This window comes from Mizuhopecten yessoensis, unplaced genomic scaffold (genome assembly GCF_002113885.1).
Source record: "Mizuhopecten yessoensis strain PY_sf001 unplaced genomic scaffold, ASM211388v2 scaffold716181, whole genome shotgun sequence".
Taxonomy (NCBI): Eukaryota; Metazoa; Mollusca; class Bivalvia; order Pectinida; family Pectinidae; genus Mizuhopecten; species Mizuhopecten yessoensis.
Window position 1 is genome coordinate 140,355 of NW_018479988.1, and position 20,953 is coordinate 161,307.

Consider the following 20,953-nt stretch of genomic DNA (forward strand, 5'->3'; position numbering starts at 1 on the left):
AGTTCAATGTTTAGGGAGTTCCTGTAGTCATACATTTTAACCGAGTAAATTTTGGACGTCTTAAACAGGGGATGGCGTTTTCATTGAAGTATGTGTTGTAAGTATGTTATGTGTAATGGTTATGAAAGTGCAGGACAGTACTCAAAATTTTAAAGAATAAATTGACTTGAAGATAGTTAGTTTTGCTGTCTTTGTAAGAAAGATATATCTACAAAAATAGCTGTCTAGTGTTTGTTTTAATGCCATCAACATAAACCGGTCTATAACAGTATCGCTCCTTTTCTCAATATCTCTCTTTTTAAGGTTCATAACTTTGCTCTTAGGTAACATTATGTCCTCTGCACAGTTGTACAGAATATATTCCTTTACAAAATGAAATATATCTATTACACAATTTATGGTCAGAGATGATGAAAAATTAACAAAAATATATCATGTCTTCCTGGCAATGTTCATATACAATATTACAACACTGCAGAAGGACTGATGACACGGAAGTGCTGAATGGTCAGACGGCGACGGACACGTGATATAATCCCGGTCGGTATAAATAGCAGGTGGTCAAATGAGAGGTCATTCATTCGACCTCCTCTGCAGTGTCAAGGTAAGTCAATCTATAAACGTTTTATTATGGGATTTTTTGTTTGAATTTATAACCTCTAAAACATGTTTAGTTGTAAGATCGTTTTGCTCAAGTTCGTAAACCAATGTAACTTTAAAACTTGACCTTATTGCGCTACAAGCATAGAACTATTGGAATGTTCAAAATATATATATACCAACTTCAATAGTCAAACTTTTACCAGTGGTTCGCTTACAAAATGTTTACTTCATATCCAATATGTGAACACATATTTGAGCTCGCCATTTGAAAACATTTTGATACATACTTGAAACAAATGACGAGATCAAAGACTATCAAAGATATTTTTGTAGAAAGAAAATAATACTTTTTTATACTGTCCTTTAAAGAGATAAAACAAATATATTGTGAAGAGTAAATATAACTCCATTGTTTATAGAATCCTCGCTCGCCCCGCCCACCAATCACCATGAACAAGTCTCTGATGCTCGTTTTGATCCCCTGTCTGGTGGCTTACGTCATGGCCCAGTATTACCAGCCTGGATACGGTGGTATGGCTGGATACGGTGGTGGGTACGGGCCTGGAACCTACTACAACTACGCCGCGCAGAGCGCCCAAGGAGCCAAGACAAGCAATCTCCTGAACTATGGTAAGGATTTTATGGCATCTGTTTTGATTTCAAATATTCTACCATTCTACCGGTTTTTATAAAACGAAACATAAATATCTAGAGTAATTTAAGGCGTATTTAACTATAAACTTTACAATCCATACACAAAAGTTAAACAGAAAAAGGATTTACCGATTTATTTATACGAAAAATTATAACTCCACCATGCTTTCCGGTAAAAATTTACCGGTAATGATGTAAATGTTATTCATTAAAATGAATGCAAAAAATAGCCTTTTGTTAAAACTGTCACAATACGCACGGATACATTATAAAGGCTAATTTTGCCTTAAAATGAAATGAGGGATGATTTAAACATGATCTTTTATAAAAAGTTATAAATGGCATCACATTACATAATGATATCAGCTTGACCAAAAAAGAGGTTTAAATTTACATTTACATAACACGATTACATTACTTTAAACACGAACGTCTTTTGCTCCAGGTCTTCTCTTCTTCGCCATCCTCATCCTGACCAATGCCACTGGTAGTATCACTGGTTAAACGTAGTTAACAGAAGCTGACATGCACCTTACACAAGAGATCAAATGGTTAGTCTTTTGAACACTTGATATTGCTCTTGTTTGTTTATCCATTTATCATATGTGGCCCAACCTGACAAACCCAAACGAGAGTTTCTTTGTTTTTAAGCTGTAACATGTCTTTGGTTCCTTAAATACAGATTAGAAAATAAATATCAAAAAGATAGATTCTAATTTGTTGTATAACCTGCTGGATACAGGATAAAGGGGATTATAATTGTAAGTGGTGACACTATTCCAACGTATATTGGATCAACTTACATCAGATAGTCACGTTTAGTCACGCTTGAAACATTACGAAATAAGGCATGTAAGACGAAACACTAAAGAGAATACCCCGATTTTATTTTTTCCTATTTTGAATATAATTTGTCTTTATTTTGATAAATATATGTATTTATTTTATTTTTTCTATACTTTCAGAATTCCACAGACGACCTGTTATAGCTTATATTGCGCGATATATGTTGTGTTGCTATGAATAAAACTACCTTTATATAAAACTTGTTTACGATTTATTTGTCACTTCTGTTCTCATAGAAGTTATAATTGCGTCAGATACACTTTTTCACTACATTTCTGAAATAATAATTATTATTTATACAACCTTAAAGTAAAACAGGCAGAAGTATATACGCAAGCAACAACACACAGGGACCCAACACAAGGGAGGAATGGATTAAAATAACAAATCAAAAGAAAATCTATTGTACATCATAAATTCCAACGAAGAATCAGAGGAGAAAACTTTGTTCTCTTTGTTCTGACTCAGAATCTATTTTCCAGCACAATATAGTAGTTCTATGATAATTCATTCCAATTTCATTTAATTTAAATGATTCGAAACCTTCTGTGGAAATATTTAAATCCAAAGTCTTGCTTCATTCCTTGTCAAGACAGCAACTTAAAGATTTTTCATCTTATATTCCTCCTTTCCCCCATCAACTATCAAATATTATTATTACTGAGCAAGAAGTATGTGACCAGCTCCATCTCATTTATGTAAAGAAGTCCCCAGGACCGGACTCAATTAACCCTAAATTTAGCAAAGGTGTATCTGAATCACTTGTTAAGCCTTTATATATTCTTTTTAATAAATCTCTGAAATCTGGCTATTTACCTCAAATCTGGAAAAATGCTAATGTTACTGCTATTTTTAAGAGCAAGGGGGTAAGGGGTGATCCATCTAATTACTGACCTATTTCTGTCACACCATTGTTTAGTAAAATGCTTGAAAAGATAGTTTTTAGATATCTATTCAATTATTTTTCAACAAATAACATAATTTTAAAAATCAATCTGCATTTCTGCCAAAAGACTCTACAGTGATCCAGCTAATAAGAGTATATGATGCAATTCTTAAACAACTTAATATGAGAAAAGAAGCAAGACTATTTTTTGAGATATTAGTAAAGCATTTGACATGGTTTGGCATGATGGACTTGTATATAAACTGAAAAAAGTATGGCATTAAAGATAATGTGCTTAACTGGCTCTTTAATTTCTTAATCGATAGGCAGCAACGTGTAGTAATTGATGGATTTCGCTCTTCCTGGAAGACTTTATCAGCTGGGCTACCACAGGGCTCGGTCCTCGGTCTATATCTATTTCTTATTTATATAAATGATTTAGTAAATGAAATTCAGTCTAATGTCAAATCATTTTGCTGATGATACTTCATTATTTGTGCTAATAGGTAATGATAAAATAGCTGCTATCGACATTTTAAATAATGATTTTAATATAATATCTATGTAGGCAAATAGATGGGGTATACTTTTTAATCCCAACAAAACAGAAGCCCTTCTAATTTCAAACAAACATAATACTGATGGACTACATCCTGACCTTATATTCATTAACAACATTGTGGCAAACGTAAAAAAGCATATAGGTACTATTTAATGTTCCAACCCAGTGCTAATATGTTAATGTCTAAATTATAATTCTGCTATTGTTTGAAATGTATGTAACCCAAAGGAGAGGCCTTGTTAGGGCATAGTCTGTTGCCCAATTCCCATTAAATTACTTGATTTAATAAATTATTTTGAAATGAGAAAAATGAAAAAATGAAAAAAACAGTAATTCTCCTGAATAACTGATATTGCTTTGGTGTATTCTGAACGCTTGCTATATCTGTTGTTTATCCATTTACCATGTGTGACCCAACTTGACAAACCCAAACAAGAGTTTCTTTGTTTGTAAGGTGTAACATGTCTTTGTTTCCTAAAATACAGATTGGAAAATAAATATCCAAAAGATATATTCTAATTTGTTGTATAACCTGCTGGATACAGGATAAAGGGGATTATAATTGTAAGTGGCGACACTATTCCAACGTATATTGGATCAACTTACATCAGATAGTCACGTTTATTCACGCTTGAAACACTACGAAATAAAATGCAATGGGATAAGACGAAACACTAGAGAGAATATCCCGACTTTATTTGTTTTAATTTTGAATATGATTTGTCTTTATTTTGATAAATGTACTTATTTGATTTTTTCTATACTTTCAGAATTCCACAGACGACCTGTTATAGCTTATTTTGCGCGATATATTTTGTGTTGCTATGAATAAAACTGCCTTTATATAAAAAAAAAATACGATTTATTTGTCACATTTTCACTACTCTCTGAAAGTAGCATAATTATTATGTATATAGTTTGTAAAACCTTAAAGTGAAACAGGCAGAAGTATATACGCCAGCAACAACACACGGGGACCCAATCAGAACAACTTGGAACTCATACTAAAAAGGGGGGGAACGAATTAAAATAACAAATCAAAAGAAAATCTATTGTACATCATAAACTCCAACAAAAGACAAGAGGAGAAAACTTGGGCCCGTATTAGATAAAGTGCCTCTATGTTCAGACTCAGAGTCTGTTCTCCAGCACAATTTCGTGTTTCTATGACAATTCATTCAAATTTCCTTTTATTTAAATGATTCGAAAATTACTTTGGAAAGATTTTAATCCAAAGTCTCGTTTCATTCCTTGTCAAGACTTATTTTACTTCAAGATCAGAATGTAGGCTTTATAACAGATCCCTTCGTTGAATACAGACGGGTGTATTCCGAAAAGAGTGACCTTCATATTTATTCCGTCAAAGTCAGCAATGTATGCAGGTAACTGACGTTCTGAGTTCATCAAAATGTATTAACAAATAGCATGAACGAGTAAAAGAACAATAATAAGAAAAATCAAATGCGTAAAAAAATAAAACAAAAAATGAAAATACCTTCGTTTAAAATATTCTTCTTGTACCTCTGTATATCAGATACAAGATGAACCTTCATAATACACATGGGACTGCAACTTAAAGAATTGGTTATAGATAAAGCATGCCAAAAATGAATTACACTGTATCATACAGCTGTTGCGTTCTTCTAGGACTGATCGGTGATGCTAGTGACCGAAAAAAATGGTAACCTAAATTAATCTTAATAACCGTTGAAACAGAAGGAGGGGTGCATAAAATCCCTTAATTATGTGAATGTCAAACAATAGAGCAGTTCTGATCAATCTAATATAAATAAGAGTGTGCCACTTCTTAAAGGGAGATAACTGTGGTCATCACGGATACGGCAAACCTCGAGGACTAAGACATCCACCAACAGATTCTATCATCTTTTATCTTGAAAAATAGACCACAGACACAAAAAAGTATCACTAGAAAACGAAGTAAACAAATGCCCAAATAAGAATGTCGACGCCAGAAGCCGATTGAATTAAGCATTTATTACACAATTTGGGCATTGTGTCAGTTTAAGATTATTCAGTCGAATGGACAAAAAAATATGATAAAACTTAAAATAGTTAACAAACAAATGTAAGCATAAGGCAAACTTGGGGAGGTGTCTTTAAAGATCTAATCAATGTTATCAATAGCTATCAATTAAGTTATATTTTTTATTATGTTTTATCTCAAAATGATAATGGTGTTCAAAGTAACAAACCCAGACATACCGATCCCTTATGTGTTACATCTATTCTTTGTGAAACAAAAACATACGTGAATGCAATTCACACATCTACTATAGGATAAAAGTCATTGCCTGAGACTGCGAAAGCCTTACAGTTCTCTAAATGAACATATATTGAAGAAAATTACCGCACCGTCCAAGAACTGCTCCAGTGGTGTAGTATTATTTTCTACAATAAAGCAAAACTAAAACACTTAGACAACTTCATAATTCAGTATAATCTATTAAGATAACACTGAAACATCGTCCCTTGCTTTCAAAGATTAAATACTAAAAAGTTCTAAAATCTTAAAGATTCATACTTAATGAATAGCCATAACAACTTATAAGATTTATATAATTGTTTGTATACGTTTGGCAATATTTTAAAGTGGTTTGAATATATGTGCTTGTTCGTGAGGTTACCGCTACTGTAGTTGTACATTTTATGACGAACTGCCATCGGATATGATTGATTGATTCTTACGACTGTTACCTACGATAGCTGGATGTTCCAGTAACAAGGCGGCTATGTGCATTGATTGAGAAGAAGGGTTGCTTATTTGTATACCGCACTGTTATAATAAGTTGTCGACAGGTTTTACAGTGGTAGTACATAACACTGTGTGGTAGTAATTTGGAAATAGCAAATATAATTTGTATGTTTGGATAATTGAAATTGACCATCGCCATTTACAAAATGGCGCAAACTGAGAATTATTTAATATTGTTTGTAACATGTTTTTGCATTGATTTGTGTTTACAGTATGTTAAGTGCTTAACTAATAAATTAAAAACGAATTTTTTCATAAGACACGAAATATTGTTTTTGTTTTCCAAATAAGTAGTCATCTGTCATACTTGAATATTCGTCTGCAACCACGCCTTTTGATATTGATAATTCGAGCATTATACACGATTTAAGAACAGATAGCATGGAAATATTCCCGACGACTAGCAAGGATCTATTAATGAATTATTTGAGAGAGTGGATGAAATGAGCATGTTGAAACCTCCTCCTCAGCTAGATCGGCGAATTATAGCACGCGCACATGGTTATTAAAATTACTTCATTTATTGTAAATGAAAATGACACTCATTTTGTAAAACTATTTTTTTTCTTTCTAATATTTTAATGAAATCATAAGGAATGGAGTGGATGATGAATCGGTGTACTTCGGTGTTCGGTTTATAACCCGATAAGAAATCTGATTTTATATTCTATAATGCTGCTCATCAATTATCAATATGAAAATAAAAATGGAGATTAACATATTATGGTTATATGCATAATAGAATCTTATCCATCCTGGATTCCCTGGCTTCCACTGCATACACTCATTCAGTTTGGTTATATTTATTCTATTTACTTCATGTATGTAGTAGGTGGTGGAAACGATCAACTAGTATTGAAACTAGTAATAATGATAAAGACAACAAAATTGCATAGTTGCCATGGCACTTGTTTTGTTTCCTTTTTCCACTGCACGTACTATAAAAGTGTATTATAAGATAATATATATATATATATCTAAAACATTGTTAGGACTGAGTTTTTCGTGATATCGGTTTCAGAATAAATTCTTGTTGCAACGTTACGATTGACTGATAGCCCTCTGGCCAGCAGGAAGTCGATTTGAATGGATAAATACATTAATATTTGCTACACAATATGGTCATTTCGTTCATTTAGTGGAATCAAAACCAATAGGTATTCCGAAATATATTAAGAAACACAGCAAATGGGCGAATGGTGCCATTGAACCCGTTTTAACCTAAAATATATTAATACGAAGGATTTTCATTTATAATTAAACCCCTAAAATAATCATTTTATGACTATGACGTAAACGTAATAACGACATCAGAAATCCAGCCTTGACATTCATAGTTGATACGAATATCATCGATTTGGTCGATTTATGTAGTGAATAAGTCATTCAATGGTTAAGATATTGACTGTAAATACTAAATGAGTGTAGTTCAATGTTTAGGGAGTTCCTGTAGTCATACATTTTAACCGAGTAAAATGCAAAACCAACTTTTTGTCTATTTTGGACGTCTTAAACAGGGGATGACGTTTTCATTGAAGTATGTTTTGTAAGTATGTTATGTGTAATGGTTATGAAAATGCAGGACAGTATTCAAAATTTTAAAGAATAAATTGATTTAAAGATAGTAAGTTTTGCTGTCTTTGTAAGAAAGGTATATCTACAAAAATAGCTGTCTGGTGTTTGTTTTCATGCCATCAACATAAACCGGTCTATAAGAGTCTCGCTCCTTTTCTCAATATCTCTCTTAAAGGTTCATAACTTTGCTCTTAGGTAACATTATGTCCTCTGCACAGTTGTACAGAATATATTCCTTTACAAAATGAAATATATCTATTACACAATTTTTGGTTAGAAATGATAAAAAATCAACAAAAATATATCATGACTTCCTGGCAATGTTCAGATACAATATTACACCACTACAGAAGGACTGATGACACGGAAGTGCTGAATGGTCAGACGGCTCCGGACACGTGGTATCATCCCGGTCAGTATAAATAGCAGGTGGTCAACTGAGAGGTCATTCATTCGACCTCCTCTGCAGTGTCAAGGTAAGTCAATCTATAAATGTTTTATTATGGGTTTTTTGTTTGAATTTATAACATCTAAAACATGTTTAGCTGTAAGACCGTTTTACTCAAGTTCGGAAACCAATGTAACTGTAAAACTTGACCTTATTGCGCTACAAGCATAGAAATATTGGAATGTTCCATATATATATCTATACCAACTTCAATTGTCAAACTTTTACCAGTGGTTCGCTTACAAAATGTTTACTTCATATCCAATATGTGAACACATATTTGAGCTTGCCATTTGAAAACATTTTGATACATACTTAAAACAAATGACGAGATCAAAGACTATCAAAGATATTTTTGTAGAAAGTAAAATATACTTTTTTTATACTTTCCTTTAAAGAGATAAAACAAATATATTGTGAAGAGTAAATATAACTCCATTGTTTATAGAATCCTCGCTTGCCCCGCCCACCAATCACCATGAACAAGTCTCTGATGCTCGTGTTGATCCCCTGCCTGGTGGCTTATGTCATGGCCCAGTATTACCAGCCTGGATACGGTGGTATGGCTGGATACGGTGGTGGATATGGGCCTGGAACTTACTACAACTACGCCGCGCAGAGCGCCCAAGGAGCCAAGACTAGCAACTTGTTGAACTATGGTAAGTATTCCATGGCATCTGTTTAAATTTCAAACTATTCTACCAACACAGGTTTTACTTAACCAAAATATACATATCCGGTGAACTTTATAGTGGGTTTGATCAATAAACTGTAAATAATGACCTAATCCAAAACAATAAGTTCAATCCGGAATGTAATATATGTATGCAGTAAGTTAAACCGAAAAAGTATAACTAACCCAAGTATCCCGGAAAAGAGTTTTTTTCTAAATACTGTATTTGTCATTTGTGTAAATGAATGCAACAATCTGCGTTTCTGTCAATCTGTAACGATACACATGAATACATTATTAATGTTTAAAATAACTACAATAATGCCCTAGAATGTAAATAAGGGAGGATTTAAACATGATCTTTAAAAAAACGTTCTCAATACCATTACATTATACCATGATATCAACTTAACCACAAAAGGGGTAAAAAAAAATGGTTTAAATTTATATTTATATATCAGGATTACATTACCGTAAAAACGAATGTCTTTTGCTCCAGGTCTTCTCTTCTTCGCCATCCTCATCCTGACCAATGCCACTGGAAGTATCACTGGTTAAACGTAGTTAACAGAAGCTGACATGCATCTTACACAAGAAATCAAATGGTAAGTCTTCTGAACACTTGATATTGCTCTTGTTTATTCTGAACGCTTGCTATAGTTGTTGTTTATCCATTTATCTAGTGCAGAAACTTGTTTCATCCTGACATGCCTAAAAAGGGACTATCTTTGTAAGGTGGAACATTTTTTATTTTTTTAAAATATATATTAAGTATAAAGAAATATCCAAAAGATTCTGATATGTTGTTAAACCTGTTGGATACAAGAAACAGGAGATTATTATTGTAAGTGGTGACGCTATTCTAACGTATCACGGATCAACTCATATCAGATAGTCGTGTTTATTCATGCTGGAAACACTACAAGATAAAACATGTAATGGAATAAGACAAATCACAAGGAAAAACATTTTATTTTCTTCAAGAATCATATCTATTTAAATAGACCGTGAACTTGTGATTCTCTATTAAATAATTAAATGTTCTAATTCTATTTTTTATGCTTTCAGAATTCCACAGACGTCCTGTTATAGCTGATATTGCGCGATATATTTTGTGTTGCTATGAATAAAACTGTATTTACATAAAACTATTTTCGTTTTATTTGTCTTTTTTTTTTACTAGAAGTTATTTCTGTGTCAGATACACTATTTCATAACAGCATTGACAGTAGCATGTATATAAAGTTTGTACAAATTTAATGTGAAATAGGCAAATGTAATTATGCCAGCAACAACACAGGAGAACCAAATCACAACAACTTGGATCTAATACTAAAAAAACGTTGAAGAACGGATAAATATAATTAAAGAAAATATATTGTACATCATAAACTCTAACAAGAGACCACAGGAGAAAACCCGGGCCTATATCAGGGAAACTGTCACTATGTTCAGACTCTGAGTCTGTTCTCCAGCACAATTTCTTTTTTCGTTGATAACTTATTCCAATTTTAATGAATTGAAAATGACTATGGATACATTTGAATCCAAACACTCGCTTCATTTATTGTCAAAATCTTCTTTGTGGTATGGTTTCAGCAAATTAAAGAAATTTAGGGACAGATCAGAATATAAGCTTTTGAAAAAAATGGCTTTGTTGAGTACAGGCGGATATATTATAAAAAGAGTGTCTTATGTGTTTCTCTCCTCCAAGTCAGGAAAGTCCGTAGGTTACTAACGTTCTGATTTATCATAATGTATAAACAAATGGCATGAACGAGTAACTTTTTTTACAAAATATGTAAAAATAAAAACGAAAAATAAAAAAACCTTCGTTGAAACTAATGTTATCTTGTACGTCGGTATATTAGATACAAGATCAAACTCAGTCACACACATGGGACTGCAACTTCAAAATTTGGTAATAGTCTGATTCAGCACGCCAAAATGAACACTTTGCTGAACAGATGTGTCCCCTTCTAGGACTCATCGGTGATGCAAGGGACCTCAAAAAACTAAACTGGTCTAAAGTACTGTTGAAACAGAAGTAGAGGTGTATAAAACCTTGTCATTATATGATTTTCAAAAATTAGGGAGAAGTACTATTTAATTTCGAATTATTAAGAATGTACCACTCCTCAAGGGGAAATAACTGTGGGCATCAAGGTTTACGGCATTCCTCGGGGACCAAGAAATCCACCAACAGAGTCTACCACTTTGTATATTGAAAGATGAACATAAAACACACAGATGGGACTGCACGTTTAAAATGTAGTAACAGATACAGCATGCCCAAAATGAATTACACTGCATCATACAGATGTTTGGTCCTTCTAGGTCTCCACTAATTACACTGCATCATAGAGATGTTTGGTCCTTCTAGGGCTCGACTTATTACACTGCATCATACAGATGTTTGGTCCTTCTAGGACTCGACTAATTACACCGCATCATACAGATGTTTGGTCCTTCTAGGGCTCCACCGATTACACTACATCATACAGATGTTTGGTCCTTCTAGGGCTCGACTTATTACACTGCATCATACAGATGTTTGGTCCTTCTAGGGCAGGACTAATTACACTGCATCATACAGATTTTTGGTCCTTCTAGGGCTCGACTAATTACACTGCATCATACAGATGTTTGGTCCTTCTAGGGCTCGACTAATTACAATGCATCATACAGATGTTTGGTCCTTCTAGGGCACGACTAATTACACTGCATCATACAGATGTTTGGTCCTTCTAGGGCTCGACTAATTACACCGCTGAAACAATCCTCTCTCATAACACGGATTTTCATTTACTATTAAACCACAGAAAATAATCACCAGAAAACAAATACCCAAATAAAGATTTGACTCCATATACCCATTTAAGTAAGGATTTGCGACACAATGTGGACATTGTGTAAATTTAGGATTCTTCAGTCGAATAGATAAAAAGAATAAAACTCTAAAATGTTAACAAACAAATTTAGGGAGATGTCAACAACACCCTTATCAACGACAGACAATTACATGGTCTGGCTACATCAGATAATTTATTGTAAGGTTATATATTTTCCATTACATTTTACCTCAATTTGATAACGATGTCTATAGCTACGAAACTAGATATCCTGATACAACATGTGTGACATCTATTCTTTGTGACAGTAATTTCGAGTCCAGAGTTATAGGTTCCAACATTATATACAAACATGTGTTGATTATATCTATTCTACCAAGTAAAACGTAGTGAACATCTGTTTTGTGTCTATCCAGTGTCCATACGTCTATGATAAGTAAGGTGACGTAGACAATCTAAATATTTAAACAAGGCAGTTATTTAATGCGCTTACATTTGTCACGTGATGACTTGTATGTCTTCATTTCACAACAAGGTGAACGTTATAATCATTTCTGACCCTGTCGGCATTTGTCAAATTTAGTCTTTTTAACCTGGATTATTTTACTTTTGAGAGATTTTTTAAAATTTTGAATATTTCCGGAGGTTTTTGGAAGAATGTTAGTCTGTTGACACATGCACGGGAATAATCTATCGTGCAATCATACTAGGTTAATAAGCAGTGAAAAGTGTCGTTACATCGCAAACATGGTATACTATAATATTGAACATTTAATTGAACATGAACATTTTAATTAAACATTTTATCAAACTTGTAAGCATTCAGTTAATCCTTTTTTTCATAAATTGATTTAAATAAAAAATGTTAACTAAAACTTAGTCTAACATCATAGTTTTTATACCATAAAACGCTTAAACGTTCAAATAAGAAAGTGTAATTCCATCGATCCTTTCAATCCTTACATCAAAGGTAATTTATTTTAGGAGTAGCAGAATACAAGTATGATATACCGTCAATGTTTGCGTATTGCCTGCTCTGCCATGTCGCCTGCTCACCTAATATCATGTTTAGGCAATAAAATCTATATCTTGCCCGCGGGTTTTCTGCTAGATAAAAATGTTATGCGTAATACCAGGTTCACTTCCTACATCAAGGACATGAAGTTTGCACCTGTATGTACCTGGATATGTAACAGTGTTAATAATTTATGTTTTTTTAATAAGATTTAACTGTTAGTTGTTATACTTACAATGTCATTAAATAGTCTGATGGCGACTCCTAGTCCTCCATTAAGGACTCCACATACATGCTATGATATGAACCGACTTTTCATGCATACCTTCGTTGATAAAACTTGAAAACTTTAGTTTTGTTGTTGTTGGGTTTTTTAATTAGAGATGTACAAGATTTTGAGCCATAAAGATTTTGAGCCATAACGATTTCGCATAACCCGCACTTTTTATAGGTTTTTGAAACCATTTCGTTACGTTGCCCGCTTCATCAGATAGCCCGCAGAGGGTATTTCTTAGGTCCAAAGTATATAGCCTGTGGGTAATACGAAAGAAATCATGCATAACAGAGTACAAATTTATAGAACAGATAAATTATTATATTAGAGTAATTAATATAAGAAATATACGTAATTTTACGGAATAACAGAGTAAATACAATACAGAGTAATGGAATAAAACTATTATAGTTTAGAGATTAAGTGTTTGTATTATAAAATAATAAAAGATATTTATTACAGAGCACAGCAAAAAAAGTATATGACTGTAAGAAAATGCGTTTTATCATGAAGTTTTATTTGATAATAATCCGAGTGTCCGTCACTGGTGATTTCTATTGAGGAAAAAATGGCTTTAAAACAAATTCAACACTATTGGGTTTATTCTACCTCAGTTCTAGATCAATTACCTCCTTTACAATGTTTGTAACCCACCTGGAGAAAAACAAACCAGTCTTCAGTATATTTTACCTGGATGCTACATAATGTAAATGCCACCGGTTCTGGTTAATGTACTAATTAAGATGTTGCTTAAACAATGGTTGAGTTAACTGATAAACACACATGGTTCACCTTATATATTGATATTTGGATATTAAAATTACACTTCCAAATATAATCACTTTAACCTTTACAAGTCTAATTAGTTGTCAATTCTTTTTGTCATTTCATTATATGTATTATCTTACTTATTTTGTGACCTAAATCTGTTTCATTCTTTCTTGATTTATCATTCATGAGTGAAACTAAAACCTTTTTAGAAATCAAAGATTGAGCTTGCTTATTAAATGTTAAATGTTCCTCTTAACGCATGGAATATTAGAGAAAGTGTGTTTCTCCTGCCGACACAACTCCAACAACCCAGGTGGAGTATACAATGGTCTGAGGTGGGTGTTGCGGTATCTGTACTGTAGCATTCAAGTGAGGTGGCACTATAAATGATACCGTTGGAAGGACGGTCCCACTACAAACAGAACACAATACATATCCAGCACACACACAGGCATACACACATAGGGAGATATTAGCCAGGTGGCATAGGACTAGTAGTTCCTCAAAATTGTTTTGATTGGTATATATGCTTATTGTATTGACTGTATAAAATTGAATATCTATGTACTGTAAAGCGCTTTAGTGTGGCTTATGTTAGCTAGATAGGGCGATATATCAAATGTTGTATATTTATTTATTTATTTTTTATTTAACGACAATGATATTTTCTGATGGATTTACTAGTTTTATTTTGGAATTAACAGTTTTATGAAATTGGTTTCGATTTTAACAATGCCATAAGTTTAATTTCGCTTAACGCATTGATATAAGTAAGTATTCGGATAAACATTGTTATGAGTTAGTATTTTGTTAAACAATGCTATGAGTTAGTGTTTTGCTAAACAACGCTTTGAGTTAATATTCGGATAAACAATGATGTGAGTAAGTATTTGATTAAACAACGCTATGAGTAAGTACTCGGATAAACAATGATGTGAGTTAGTTTTTTGTTAAACAACGCTATGAGTTAGCATTCGGATAAACAATGATGTGAGTTAGTTTTAAGTTTAACAACGCTATGAGTTAGTATTCCGATAAACAATGATATGAGTAAGTTTTTGGTTAAACAACACTATGAGTTAGTATTCGGATAAACAAGGATGTGAGTTAGTTTTTGGTTAAACAACGCTATGAGTTAGTATTCGGATAAACAATAAACAATGATGTGAGTTAGTTTTTAGTTAAACAACGCTATGAGTTAGTATTCTGATAAACAATGATGTGAGTTAGTTTTTGGTTAAACAACGCTATGAGTTAGTATTCGGATAAATAATGATGTGAGTTAGTTTTTGGTTAAACAACGCTACGAGTTAGTATTCGGATAAACAATGATGTGAGTTAGGTTTTAGTTAAACAACTCTATGAGTTAGTATTCGGATAAACAATGATGTGAGTTAGGTTTTAGTTAAACAACTCTATGAGTTAGTATTCGGATAAACAATGATGTGAGTTAGTTTTTGGTTAAACAACGCTATGAGTTAGTATTCGGATAAACAAGGATATGAGTTTGTTTTTGGTTAAACAACGCTATGAGTTAGTATTCGGATAAACAATTATGTGAGTTAGTTTTTGGTTAAACAACGCTATGAGTTAGTATTGGGATAAACAATGATGTGAGTTAGTTTTTGGTAAAACTACGCTATGAGTTAGTATTCCGATAAATAATGATGTGAGTTAGTTTTTGGTTAAACAACGCTATGAGTTAGTATTCGGATAAACAATGATGTGAGTTAGGTTTTAGTTAAACAACTCTATGAGTTAGTATTCGGATAAACAATGATGTGAGTTAGTTTTTAGTGAAACAACGCTATGAGTTAGTATTCGGATAAACAATTATGTGAGTTAGTTTTTGGTTAAACAACGCTATGAGTTAGTATTCGGATAAACAATTATGTGAGTTAGTTTTTGGTTAAACAGCGCTATGAGTTAGTATTCCGATAAATAATGATGTGAGTCAGTTTTTGGTTAAACAACGCTATGAGTTAGTATTCCGATAAACAATGATGTGAGTTAGTTTTTGGTTAAACAACGCTACGAGTTAGTATTCGGATAAACAATGATGTGAGTTAGTTTTTTGTTAAACAACGCTATGAGTTAGTATTCCGATAAACAATGATGTGAGTTGGTTTTTGGTTAAACAACGCTACGAGTTAGTATTCGGATAAACAATGATGTGAGTTCGTTTTTAGTTAAACAACGCTATGAGTTAGTATTCCGATAAAGAATGATGTGAGTTAGTTTTTGGTTAAACAACGCTACGAGTTAGTATTCGGATAAACAATGATGTGAGTTAGTTTTTTGTTAAACAACGCTATGAGTTAGTATTCGGATAAACAAGGATGTGAGTTAGTTTTTGGTTAAACAACACTATGAGTTAGTATTCGGATAAACAAGAATGTGAGTTAGTTTTTGGTTAAACAACGCTTTGAGTAAGTATTCGGATAAACAATGATGTGAGTTAGTTTTTTGTTAAACAACGCTATGAGTTAGTATTCGGATAAACAATGATGTGAGTTTGTTTTTAGTTAAACAACGCTATGAGTTAGTATTCCGATAAATAATGATGTGAGTTATTTTTTTGTTAAACAACGCTATGAGTTAGTATTCCGATAAACAATGATGTGAGTAAGGTTTTGGTTAAACAACACTATGAGTTAGTATTCCGATAAACAATGATGTGAGTTAGGTTTTGGTTAAACAACGCTATGACTTAGTTTTCGGATAAACAATGATGTGAGTTAGTTTTTGGTTAAACAGCGCTATGAGTTAGTATTCGGATAAACAATGATGTGAGTAAGGTTTTGGTTAAACAACGCTATGAGTTAGTATTCGGATAAACAATGATGTGAGTTAGGATTTGGTTAAATAACGCTATGAGTTAGTATTCGGATAAACAAGGATGTGAGTTAGTTTTTAGTTAAACAACGCTATGAGTTAGTATTCCGATAGATAATGATGTGAGTTAGTTTTTGGTTAAAAATCGCTATGAGTTAGCATTCGGATAAACAATGATGTGAGTTAGTTTTTGGTTAAACAACGCTATCAGTTAGTATTCTGATAAACAATGATGTGAGTTAGTTTTTGGTTAAACAAAGCTTTGAGTTAGTATTCGGATAAACAATGATGTGAGTTAGTTTTTGGTTAAACAGCGCTATGAGTTAGTATTCGGATAAACAATGATGTGAGTTAGTTTTTAGTTAAACATCGCTATGAGTTAGTATTCGGATAAATAATGATGTGAGTTAGTTTTTGGTTAAACATCGCTATGAGTTAGCATTCGGATAAACAAGGATGTGAGTTAGTTTTTGGTTAAACTACGCTATCAGTTAGTATTCGGATAAACAATGATGTGAGTTAGTTTTTGGTTAACCAACGCTATGAGTTAGTATTCGGATAAATAATGATGTGAGTTAGTTTTTGGTTAAACTACGCTATCAGTTAGTATTCGGATAAACAATGATGTGAGTTCGTTTTTAGTTAAGCAACGCTATGAGTTAGTATTCGGATAAACAATGATATGAGTTAGTTTTTGGTTAAACAACGCTATGAGTTAGTATTCGGATAAACAATGATGTGAGTTAGTTTTTTGTTAAACTACGCTATGAGTTAGTATTCCGATAAATAATGATGGGAGTTAGTTTTTGGTTAAACTACGCTATGAGTTAGCATTCGGATAAACAATGATGTCCCCTAGTTTTTTGTTAAACTACGCTATGAGTTAGTATTCCGCTAAACAATGATGTGAGTAAGGTTTTGGTTAAACAACGCTATCTGTTAGTATTCTGATAAACAATGATGTGAGTTAGTTTTGTGTTAAACTACGCTATGAGTTAGTATTCGGATAAACAATGATGTGAGTTAGTTTTTGGTTCAACAATGTGACGAGCTTAGGTTCGGTTTAAATAATTTTATAGTATTAACTCTACACTTTATTCCTGTCCTCAAAGATAACAACGATATTATACATTACTGACTTGAAAATAGGCAGTGTGGCCATGTTGTGCTTAATTAGGTGGTATAATACCCTTCCAATAGTTTAATTATTTTATTATTTGAGCCAATTCACGCTTACCTTAAGATTATTTTATTTTATTTATTTTATCTTTCTTGTATGAAATATTATTTATGATTGCTTTATACTGGAAAAAAATGAATAAAAACCCTTTACTCTATATTCTACAATTTTCATTTATTGTATATGTGTTACAAATCACCTAACCTTTACCATTTCTCTGCACCTGATCTTCCTTTTAACTGTATTACATATGAAAAAACATGCATCCCCTTTAAGAGGGTAATGTTATAACATAAATGTCTACGGATATACCCGAATGACATAGTTTCACATCATATTTTTACATTTCAATACAAAACTCAATCATACTACCCGAAGATTTCTGTGAAAGGTCAGACTTCTATACGTAATGTTACGACATTTCGGCAGCACAGCGAAAGGCGGAAGCACTGATGGTCAGACATGTGACGGCCACGAACACAAAGTGACCAGTCCTGTAAGTATAAATAGCCCAGCTAGAAATCAACTCACCATTCACTTGTTTGCCCTAGCAGTGTAAGGTAAGTAAGATTTCACTGCTCTACTTTCTATCTGTTTTTCTTCTGAAGCATCTTCATAATTTCGTCATCATGCACTATACAAACTTCACTAAGCATTTAACTATTTTGTATGAATACTAGCACCTAACTATATTGTTATATCCTTAGAAGAAAAATACATCATTTTTACTCAAATGTAAAGTTTCAAACTTGCTCTAGTCTTGTGCCAGTCAGGGTTGCTTATCAAAAGCGTCGCGTTATTATTTATTTATTGTAGGACATGAGACCACAGCCAACAAGAACTCTTACCTCAATAGTGCTTAATTTCATAACCTAAACTATTCTAATAATATTTGTGGTTGTTACCAGAATCCGCCCACCAATCACCATGAACAAGTCTCTGATGCTCGTGTTGATCCCCTGCCTGGTGGCTTACGTTATGGCCCAGTATTACCAGCCTGGATACGGTGGTATGGCTGGATACGGTGGTGGGTACGGGGCTGGAACCTACTACAACTACGCCGCGCAGAGCGCCCAAGGAGCCAAGACAAGCAACTTGTTGAACTATGGTAAGGATTTGTATGTTCTTATATGTGCGCTCATTTTTACTGAATATGTATTTATTACCATTTTATAATATTCAAAAATACAGCCGAAAAGTTGAAAAATTAAAAATTATGACTACATAAAAAAAAAAAAAAAAAACATGAGCTCCGCAAAAAAAAATTGTATTTAGAATAAACAGTTCTAGAAAAAACAATATATTTCAATAATGATGTTGTCGCTTAAAAAATGAATGCGAAAATAAAAGTAATATTCGTTCTGCTAACTGTTACATATGCTGTATTTAAAACATCAAAAATAAGATATGAATTACGTTATTACCTTCATTTGACTTCCCCTATTTACTTTTGCCTCTATGCCTGAATTTGAGAAAGTGCGAGACTGATAACTAATGTTTTTGTTCCAGGCCTTCTCTTCTTCGCCATCCTCATCCTGACCAACGCTACCGGAAGTATCACTGGTTAGACGTAGCCTCCCGATACTGACATGCTCCCCTCCCCGTACAAGTGATCAAATGGTGAGTCTTTTGAATGTTTGATTGATACAGCTTCTATTCATATATTAGAAAAATGTGAAAATTTCATTTCATTATAATGTAACACTTCCTGGAAAATATTTTCCATTTTTCCTTTTTTCCATTTTTTAAACAACATAAAAGAAGCAGGCAGATAAATTGTTCTATTTGTTTTAAGCTACATTAATTTGATTATTAGTAAAGTTCACTGCATTATACATTTGAAAAGTATTCCGTTTTAGGTACCCTCTCAAACGTGTAATGGACTGACTACAGCCATCAAATTCTGGACAATATCAAGCTTTGATAAAGTTTAACAAAAAAACAACAAAATACAAATAAAAAACGATTTTTGCTACTGTTTCTTTAGGCGTATGTTATGAATCAATTTAAAACGTGTTCTAATCACATCTTTTTTCTTGTTCTTTCAGAATTCCACAGACTTCCTGATACTGTCATATTGCGTGAATCATAATATGTTGCTGAGAATAAAACTTAATTTATTATGTAAATATTTGAATTTTTATCTTTGCCTTCGCACAATGAAATCATTGGAAAGTTGTTTAGTGTAATGAATGCTACATCAATTTTACTTAAACATATGAAACTGTCTTCAGTTTAATTCAAACTGCAACTAAAATTGCTGAAAATGTAGATAATTAAACAAATAAACGATACTGCTATATAAAAATTAGGCAATGTATATAAAAGGAATTTCTTACGCGAGTATATAAGCAAAGAAGTATCTTTATTTTTTAGTACAGTCATATATGCACATGGTGCAAGGTTAAGTAAAACAGAAAGGTTTACACCACTGAGTCAACACACCACAAGGACCTAAACAGGCGGTTGATGTTTGACTATCTGAACAGGCATGTTATAGATAAACATTGTGTATAAATAGCAGGATTATATACTATTTTTGTATAGTAAAATTCACACTCATTAAAGCGGTTTTTTTAGCGTATGGTGGAATGTTAACCGTTTAGTGCATTGATATATTGGCTTACCGTTTGTATATATAAAAACTTCAATTTGAACCACCATAATTGAGCGTAATATAAAAAACGCGAAAAGTGTTAATTTATAAGTTTATTAGAATACGTGCACCAGTAAAATAGGTACGCTTACAGCATAGCATATATTTGTAATGAAGGCAGAAAAATCTCGATCAAGGGTTAGAGTGCTTGTGCTTATCACAAATCTTCTCCCGGAGGTTGAGATTTGTCTGCCTTCATTACACAGGAATTAATGATTACTTTCCCATACTTTCTTATGGTAAACCCAATACAACGCACTATCATCAATATGATGCTAAAGAGGAATGGCAATACTGTTGACGCGATCAGTGTGAAGTGGTGAGCTTTCTTCCCTGAAAAAGATACACGT

The 20,953-nt window shown here is 32.8% G+C and overlaps 1 protein-coding gene and 1 long non-coding RNA gene across 5 annotated transcripts; both read left to right on the top strand.

Annotated features, from left to right (window-relative positions):
• Nucleotides 1-534: 534 nt before the first annotated feature.
• Nucleotides 535-20,076, top strand: LOC110441983. 4 transcript variants are annotated; one of them, XM_021485316.1, is made up of 5 exons: nucleotides 551-604; nucleotides 1,023-1,060; nucleotides 18,883-19,055; nucleotides 19,457-19,567; nucleotides 19,996-20,076. In XM_021485316.1, the coding sequence occupies exons 1-4, from the start codon at nucleotides 566-568 to the stop codon at nucleotides 19,513-19,515; spliced, it is 309 nt and encodes a 102-aa protein (XP_021340991.1). In that variant the 5' UTR covers nucleotides 551-565; the 3' UTR covers nucleotides 19,516-19,567; nucleotides 19,996-20,076. The 4 variants fall into 4 exon arrangements, 3 of the variants coding, with proteins under 3 accessions (XP_021340990.1, XP_021340991.1, XP_021340992.1); XM_021485317.1 differs by having other exon boundaries at nucleotides 1,023-1,051; nucleotides 18,874-19,055; XM_021485315.1 differs by lacking the exons at nucleotides 18,883-19,055; nucleotides 19,457-19,567; nucleotides 19,996-20,076 and adding exons at nucleotides 1,703-1,808; nucleotides 2,223-2,305 and having other exon boundaries at nucleotides 535-604; nucleotides 1,023-1,233.
• On the top strand, nucleotides 8,306-10,171 carry LOC110441984. Its single transcript, XR_002461973.1, has 4 exons — nucleotides 8,306-8,375; nucleotides 8,796-9,006; nucleotides 9,520-9,625; nucleotides 10,089-10,171. It is a non-coding gene; the product is annotated as an uncharacterized LOC110441984 (long non-coding RNA).
• Nucleotides 20,077-20,953: the final 877 nt, after the last annotated feature.

What these genes read in the sequence shown, in the direction of transcription:
- LOC110441983 (XM_021485315.1), top strand. Translation starts at nt 566, where the DNA reads ATGAGAGGTCATTCATTCGACCTCCTCTGCAGTGTCAAG. An exon ending in ACCTCCTCTGCAGTGTCAAG is followed by an intron (nt 605 to 1,022) that starts GTAAGTCAATCT and finishes CATTGTTTATAG; the next exon opens with AATCCTCGCTCGCCCCGCCC. An exon ending in AAGCAATCTCCTGAACTATG is followed by an intron (nt 1,234 to 1,702) that starts GTAAGGATTTTA and finishes CTTTTGCTCCAG; the next exon opens with GTCTTCTCTTCTTCGCCATC.